Source organism: Kryptolebias marmoratus, linkage group LG12, assembly GCF_001649575.2.
Source record: "Kryptolebias marmoratus isolate JLee-2015 linkage group LG12, ASM164957v2, whole genome shotgun sequence".
NCBI classification, from domain to species: domain Eukaryota; kingdom Metazoa; phylum Chordata; class Actinopteri; order Cyprinodontiformes; family Rivulidae; genus Kryptolebias; species Kryptolebias marmoratus.
Window position 1 is genome coordinate 19,048,540 of NC_051441.1, and position 8,927 is coordinate 19,057,466.

The 8,927-nt window shown below is 41.8% G+C and overlaps 1 protein-coding gene across 3 annotated transcripts in view; it reads left to right on the forward strand.

The window, feature by feature from the left end:
- The window catches only part of wipi1 (WD repeat domain, phosphoinositide interacting 1), a 62,461-nt gene that overhangs the window by 26,990 nt on the left and 26,544 nt on the right, over nt 1-8,927 (forward strand). For all 3 annotated transcript variants that reach the window (XR_005233860.1, XM_037978763.1, XM_037978764.1), the window contains exons 6-7: nt 3,270-3,362; nt 3,546-3,616. Coding sequence is in view for 2 of the 3 variants with exons in the window: in XM_037978763.1 (XP_037834691.1) it covers nt 3,270-3,362; nt 3,546-3,616 (164 nt within the window). In the remaining variant the exon portion in view is untranslated. The remainder of the gene's footprint in view (nt 1-3,269; nt 3,363-3,545; nt 3,617-8,927) is intronic.

Genomic DNA, 8,927 nt, shown 5'->3' on the forward strand with positions numbered 1-8,927 from the left:
CTCTCCTTGTTACCTTGATTTTAGCCTCTAACCGTCTCTTCCATGGTGGGTATCGAATTTCATGGTTGCTCTTATAGCCAAGCATCTCCAGGATCACTGATGCTGAGTTGTACATCAGCTCATTGGTTTCCGTTATGGTGGTGGTGGGAATTGGTGTTTAAAATAGTATCAACATGTAATCCTAAATAAACATAAATGTGAAAATTCATATATATATATATATATATATATATATATATATATTAGAAATTTCTTCACTTTTAAAAATGCTTTTGAAGATTGTGCAGTTCTGAAATTGTGAGGTGGAATTAACTTTAGTTAAATGTAGACGTTACTAACTGATTTAATCAAATTGGATGATATTTTTCTCTCTTGTTTTGGTTATTAACACAAATATGAGCAGACAAACAGATAAGAGTATGTTTCACCTGTAGTTTCTCAGATGATCTCAGTCAGATTTTGTTGTCTGTTTGCTCTGATTAGGACCACCTGGTACATCTGTGCAACCAAACTTAAAAGGTAAATACAAAGCAACTGGACTTCTGTTCTGTAATTGAAGATGTTTTTCTTGCCATTCGGAGAAATGTTTCAGTTCACAACTGGACAGTTTGAAGCTCCTCGGATGGGAAGATAAAAGTCTCCTACTACAGAACAGAAGTCCAGTTGCTTTGTTAGGATTTGCCATGTCCTGGATGACTTAAAAATCTACACCAACAAACGGTGTAACCCCAGTTCCGTTAAACAACTTAATATATCTGCAACTGTACAAAACATTTTTTAATAAAAATTATAATAAAAAACAGAACATGTGAGTGTGTACAAGTATTCACATCCCCCTTTAAAAGTATTCACCTGAGACTGAACATTGAAGCAGTACAAGATTAACTAGACAGCAGTTGTCCTGTTTTTCTCTGAAACATTTCCTTTTTCAGGTCATCCTGTTCTCTCCCTCAACTCTGATACTTGTTTTTCTTGGCCTCCTGGCACTTCTCACTTCTGTGACCCTTCCATAAGTTTTTCTAGTGCCCTAATTATTTTTGTATACTGTCCAACAACTACTTCTCGTGAGCACCAAGAAGAAATTAGAACAGTGTTTTTACAGTCTGACAGTCATAAAGATAATACAGAGCGGTTGTGATACTGTAAGATAAGCTGCAGTATCAGTATCTTTTGTAACAATCCATTTAAAACTGTACAAGATACAGGTTCACAGAATCGTCTTACACAAACACAGGTTTCTGTTTACCTGAGATTTGGTCAGATGAACTCACACACACAGGCTTTTAGTGTGAACAAAGAACACCTCACAAAGGACCACAAGATTAACTCAACAGGATCAAAATATCCTGTTTCTTTTTCATGGCTCAGTTTATTATAATATATATATCAAAATTGACATCATGACCACAGGCAGAACAAGGATGTTGTCATAGAAATGTGTAAACAAAATCATGCACTACCATCCACTACAGTATCCCATAAAGACTTTTAATGTGTTCCCTCTGCAGGATGAATAATGGTGAGGAAGTGTCAATGTACATCAACTATGTCTGTATTTTTCCACATTCTAAAGATTGTTGAACAATGTTTGAATATGGTTTGAATTTGTCTTGTATTCAGACCTGTGGATGATGAAGAATTTTCACCGAGCAACTTTTTAAGAATATAAAGCTGTAAACAAATACAAATGTGTTAGTTTGTTTTGACACAAATGGCTTCCTTCATCCCTTCTCAAACTATTTATCTTCTCTGCATAAGAAATTAACATTTTGGTCCTCAAGCGTGTCCCTTATCCTTGAGGGGTAGGTGCTCAAGAAGCAAAATGTCTTGAGCACCTACCCCTCATAATAGATGTCTTGTTGCTTTGTTTTATTGATTTGTTTGTTTTATGTGTTTATTTATTCTGAATTTGCCATGTCCTGGGTGACTGAGAATCTACACCAACATATTTTCACTTCAGAGTTTCTGAAGGATATGACTGTGTGGAATGTCTAAGAGTTAATGCTAACTTTTCAAGCTTTTAAAGTTAAATGAATGTCCATAACTGTATTGCCGTCTCTTTGATATGTTTAGAATTTCTCAGTGTTCAGAATGGCGTTATAAACATCAGAAACAACTTGTTGTTGTGCCAGCACTTTTTGAGCTGTAGAAAAGGATAAAAAAAACATGCACTGTAAAATGCATGAAAGATTGTCACTCAGCTTGCTCCCTGTATGCTTGTGCATGTGTAGTATTTGTCTTGAAATGACCATTCTTACTTGTGATTACTGATTTGCATATCTGCACTCTATGGGATTCTCTTTACACTCTAGAAATTTGACGCCCCAAGCCCCCCCCCAATTATCTTTTTTTTAAATTATTGTTTACATATTTGTTAAAACTGTCACTATGTCCTAACAGTAGAATATGAGACATTCAAAAATCAAGCTCCTCTGCTTCCTTCCAGTGGTCCTACTTTCATTTGCAGAAATACACCGCTCCTGGTCAGAAACAACCAATCAGAGCCAGGAGGAATGTCTTAGTAGTGCCAATCACGCTCATGTACGCGTTGCTCACACCCTCGCCTCGCACAGCGCTCAAGATTGAACGTGAATGACGATGTGCTGCAGCTGCACTAATAGTGGAGGAACAACCTACTGTGTTCCTCATCTGAGCTGTATAACATACAGATAAAATATCACACACTGTGCAAAGCAACAAGTGAAACCTACTAATTCACTGACTTGTCATGTTGCTAACATTATGTACTGCCAAACCTTATCTAGCATTACATAGTGCTAGAATAAGTACTTACAAACTGTAGAGACCATAGCTGTTTGTCAGTCGTCATCTGTTGCCCGGCTTACTAGCCTGCTCTGATGTGGGGGAAGAACTGTGGAGGGAGGGATGTAGCACATCAGAGAGCAAGGGGGAGGGACCTGGAAAGTGTGCTTGTTCAAATTTTCAGGCTACGTCCACGGTTTTCCCAGAAATACCTATTGCAGCTTTAATTCCGACCAGTTTTCTTCTGATGAGAAACATTAATACAGCATAATGCTGCCACCATGTTTCACTGTAAGTATGGTGTTCTTAGCATGATGCGAGGTGGTAGGTTTATGTGGGTCCATTACTTCTAATCAAATAAAAATACATTTAAATTCCAGGCTGGAAGAAAGAATAACAAGGGGGTTGAATACTTCTTCAGTCCACAGTAGATATCTAGATACAACCTTGGAGTTTCTAACACTCTGTCTCTTAACACTCTTTTATGTCTCCTTGTGTTGTTTCAGAGCATAGTGACCATGATCCCAGCCCATGATAGTCCTCTAGCAGCTTTAGCCTTCAATGCATCTGCCACCAAACTTGCAAGTGCCTCAGAGAGGGTAAGAAAAGACTGCCTTCCTTTTCAAATCTTACACCTCTGAGACTTGCCAACTTCTTTACTTAACAGTAATTGTAATGTTGGGGAAGTGATTGTCTCAGGGACAACAGCTGCTGACCCACAGTGTATCTATGTAATTTCTGTAAGGCAGACAAAGACCGCTTGAGTTCCTCTGTCTTTTCAGGGCACTGTCATCCGAGTCTTCTCCGTTCCCGAGGGTCAGCGTCTGTTTGAATTTCGCAGAGGCATGAAGAGGTCAGAGTTCTTAAATGTCATTTAAGGAAAAGTGCAATTCCAGCAGCTGTTTGCCAAGCAGCACTATATTGCCAAAAGTATTTACTCACCCATCCAAATAACTGAATTCAAGTATTCCAATCATTTTTATGGCCACAGGTATATAAAACCAAGCACCTAGGCATGCAGACTGCTTCTACAAACATTTGTGAAAGAATGAACTGATAGGAATGCCACCTGTGCAATAAGTCCAGTCATGACATTTCCTTGCTACTAAATATTCCACAGTCAACTGTTTGTGGGTCTTTAACAAAGTGGTAGTGATTGGGAACAACAGCAACTCAGCCACAAAGTGGTAGGCCACATAAAATCACAGAGCACGCTCAGTGGATGCTGAGGAGCATTGTGCACAGAGGTCTGTAGAGTCAATAGCTACAGAACAGCTCAAGAACAGTGCGTAGAGCACTACATGAAATGGGTTTCCATGGCCAACCAGCTGCATCCAAGCCTTGCATCACTAAGTGCAATGGAAAGCGTCAGATGCAGTGGTGTAAAGCACTCTACCACGAGACTCTAAAGCAGTGGAGTTCTCTGTAGTGATGAATTGCGCTTCTCTGTCTGGCAATCCAATGGACGAGCCTGGGTTTGGCATATGCCAGGAGAACAGTACTTGTTTGACTGCATTGTGCCAAATGTAAAGTTTGGTGGAGGGGGGATTATGGTGAGTTTTTCAGGAGTTGGCCTCAGCTTCGAAAACCTTAATAGGCAAACATCATAATCATCAGGATGCCTTGCCTAGAATAAGGAAACCAGGACTCCACCCTGGAGCCAGGCCTTGGGGCGGGAGTTCGCCGGTTAGTGCCTGGTGGTCAAGCCTTGGCTCCTGGGGCTCAGCCGGGCCAAGTCCAAAAAAGACACAGGATGCCACCTCCATGTGGGCCCACCACCTGCAAGAAGGACCGTTGTGGTTGGTTGCCGCAAGCGTGGCGTAGACAAGGGAGAGTCCCTGGCCATGTTGATTCCAGGCAGCATAAACTACCTCTAGGGATATGGAATGTCACCTTATTGGTGGGTAAGGAGCCGGTGATTGTGCATAAGGTTGAGTGATACCAACTAGATATAGTTGGGCTCACCTCTACTCACAGCTTGGGCTTTGGAACCCAACTCCTGGAGAGGGGCTGGAATCATTCCTACTCTGGAGTTGCCCAGGGAGAGAGACATCCGGCAGGTGTAGGGATACTCACAAGCCCCTGGCTGAGTGCTTCAGTGTTGGAGTTTCCCCCCGGTGAATGAGAGGGTCGCCTCTCTGCGGCTCCAAGCTGCAGGAGGGAAGGATCGGCAGTTCAGATTACCCAACCTTCTTGGAGTCTCTGGATGGTGTCCTGGAAGGCGTGCCATCTGGGGATTCTGTTGCTCTCCTGGGTGACTTCAATGCCCATGTGGGCAATGATGGAGTTGTCTGGAAGGGCACGATTGGGGTGAACGGACTTCCTAATCTGAACCCGAGCAGGACAGACCTGGTAAACCCAAATGAATAGTGAGGGTGAACTGGGAACTGGAGCCCTCTGTTCGTGAGATTTTCAACACACATCTCCGGGAACTTTTCACTTGTCCTGGAGAAGTTGTGGATATGGAATCTGAATGGGCCATGTTCAGGGCCTCTATTGCAAATGCAGCTTCCAGGAGCTGTGGCCTGAAAGTCATTGGTGCCTGTTGCAGCAGCAACTGCAGTACCCGCTGGTGGACACCAGCAGTAATGGAGGCCATCAAGTTGAAGAAGGAAGCCTTTAGGGCTTGGCTGTACTTGAGGACTCTCAAAGCAGCTGACAAGTACAGTGTGGCCAGAAGGACAGTGGGTTCGGTGGTTGCAGATGCAAAAAAGTCCATGGAAATGGACTTTCGTTGACCTCAAGAAGGTTCTGGCAAACTGTTTGACAACTCAGAAAGAGAAAGCAGGCCCTGTTTCAGGCTGTGCTATGTCTAAGTGGAGAACTACTGACCCGGACTGGGATTAATGTTGAGCGATTGAAGGAGCTCTTTGAGGATCTCTTTAATCCAGTCACCATGTCCACCTCTGAGGAGGCAGAATCTGAGCACTTGGGGGATAGACGGGTCCATTACCGTGGGAGAGGTCACCGAGGTGGTCACAAAGCTCCCAGGTGGCAGTGCACCAAGGGAGATTCACCCTGAGTTGCTGAAGGCTCTGGACACTGTGGGGCTGTTAGGATTCCAACAGCAAATCTAGATAATAAGCAGAAGTGGATTAATTTATACTAGCAACCTGTTATAGCTGTCAGGATTTGGGTTAGCTGATTGGTTAGCATCTTGCCACATTTGTCACTGATGATGATGAAATTAAGTTCAACTATACGTCTCAAGAGGAGGTCAAATTTGGATTGTTCCACTCACTTATTTTAAAGCGCTGGATTTTTTGTCTGGGCATAAAGGTGATCTATAGCTTCACTTCGGTTAAACGGCTCAAGTCTCTCTTATTAGCTTTTTGTTCTACATTCCAATGATAAAGCATTTACATTTTACTCCAGTGTACATAAAACACGCAGTAGGATTGACTTTATTCTCACCCCTAAAACTTCATTAAGTAATGTTAAGAGTTGTAATATTGGGGATATTATTATATGTGATCATTCACCTATTTATATTTCCCTAATTAAAGTAATCCCTAGATGTCCAACTCAACCATGGATATACAGCGTATTTCTAAACCATGACCCAAAATTTTAAGAATTCATTAAAAAGCATTTCGACTACTTTTTTAAGGAGAATAAGTCTCCTTAGTTATTGTGGGACACCATGAAAGCACACGTTAGGGGACTGACAATATCCTACACCCCTGGACTTAAAAGAAATAATAGGGCAGAACAAAGAAAATTCGAAGTGGAATTACATGAACTTCAGACCAAACATAATTTATGTCCAACGGAAGAACTCGCTAACGAAATACAAAAATCTTCATGAGGCAAACGATGTGAGTTTACTAATAAGCCTAATTGGTACTTGGCCATCCTCCTTAGAAACAGGGCCCCAACTCAGAATATCTTGTATATTAAAGATTCAACTGGTGTACGTAATTGTAATAATAAAGTAATCAACGATACATTTAAATCATTAAGGCAAACAGTCATACACTTCACAGTTTAACCCATCTTCAGAGCAGGCTATGAATGACTTTTTAACTAAGGTAAAGCTACCTAAAATCTCAGATGAGTGAGGGACGGTCTGTGCAAACCAATAACGCTGAATGAAATTAGAAATTGCATCCAATTACTTCCCAACAATAAAGTCCCAGGCCCCAATGGTTTTAACGCTGAATTTTATAAAAAGTTCAATCTCATTCTAGTTAGTCTTTTATTTGATATGTTGAAGTCTTCGTTCCAAGTTGGGGCTCTTCCCCGTCTCTGTTAGAAGCCAATATCTCCTTGGTGCCAAAAAAGGGGAAACCACTGGAAGAATGCTCTTCATACAGACCTATCTCGGTGCAAAATGTTGACTTGAAACTTCTGGCAAAGATTCTGGCCTCGCAGTTGGAAATGGTTCTCTCCACAGTCCTTGCCAACGATCAGACTGGGTTTATACGTGGAAGGTTTTCTTTGTATAATGTGAGGCGCCTTCTTAGCATCGTTCAGCGTTCCTCCCTGTATAATTCAGACGCCTTAGTCATATCGCTTGATGCGGAGAAGGTGTTCGACAGGCTGGAATGTCCCTACCTTTTCCACACGCTCCAAAGACTCGGCCTAGGGGAGGTTTTTATTAGAAGGATTTGGATTTTCTACACTACACAATAGAGATTGATGAGTGGGAGGCCTTATGCAGCCATCCTTCAAAAGTTCTGGTATCTAACTCCTTCTGGAAGAGACAATTCAAGATCTTGCATAGGCTATTTATCACTCCTGAGGCCAGACACGTGATGAACCCAACACTGTCAGAACTCTGCACTAAATGTCTATCTGATGTTGGATCATTTATTCACTGCTTGTGGAATTGTCCCCATATTCAACAGTTCTGGGGCGTAACAGCTCAACAGATATCATCTTTAAGCGCAATTTGCGTCTGAGTGTAAGGACTTGTCTGTTAGGACTGACTGAGGATCTTCCTGCTGACATTTGCAACAACAGCCTCTTGCATATTCTACTCCATTGTGTTGGAAATGCATCCTGGCTGTATGGATCAGGGATAAAGCCCCCACCCTCAACCAGTGGAAGCAGATGGTGGCCAGCCTCATCCCGTATGAAGCGTTCTCTACAGCATTGAAGGACAAGCCCTTTTTATTCTATCAGACTTGGGATCCATTCTTTTCCTATCTAGGAGCCACTGCACCCCGCAGGATGAGATCAGGTCTTATAGACCTGGCCTGGTATAAACACGCAGAGTGAGAGTTTGATATTGAAATAATCTGAAACTTTACCATGTTCAATGTAAGTTGTACTCCCCCCCCACCTTTTTTTTTTAGTCGGTTCAAGTCATTGTCCAATTATTTATTTATCGTATATATGTTAATGTCTATTGTTTCTGGTATGTTTATCTTCCACACTATTGCTGATGCTGTTTTGTAGTCTGTCTTGTCTGCTTTGCAAAAAAGTTCAATAAATTTATGTTTAAAAAAAAAACAAAAAAACTGGCTCATAACCTCCGAAGGGGGTTCTTTAGAGTCCTTCACTGCCAACCAAACGTCATTGAGTTTAATTTCCATTGAATAAAAGAAGTCTTGAAGATTGTAGGTGTGTCTCCAGAAGCATGGAGATGCCCGCAGATGTTAGCCCAGCTGTTGATTCCTCCTTTTCTCCCAGCTTTTGCACATTTAAGAGCCAATCTGATTTGGACAATAACTTAACAAAATTTAGGTAGAAAAATCTTTAGGGGTAACACTCTGGTTGCAAGATGAAAGATTGAAAAGTAAGGGTAAATTGGAGCCCTTGTCCCTTTCTTCTATTGTTTCTCCCTGTCGACTGGAGGTTAAACTATGCTAAATGAAAATGGGTCTTTGTGCTGCCAAAATAGGTGGTGCTGTTGAGCCAATTTGCCACATCTAATTTTAAGCCCCCTGTAAGATCAAAATCTTTCTTTTAAGGTGTTCTCAAAATGTTTTGAGTATGAAAAGGCCCCAAAAAGGCAATTGATTCAGCATGAGAATAATAGTAACTAGAAAGTTCCTGGAGAAACTTTGACGGGGCCTGCCACGGTGTGCGTCCGTGCTGAACCAAGATGGCTCCAAGAGCTGATCAGTTGCAGACAGGAATCATAAAGGGCTGGTCCTATACACGAGAGGAGTCCACCTCTGAAGTTTGACCTTTGTACTGGAAATGGTTGCAGAGTT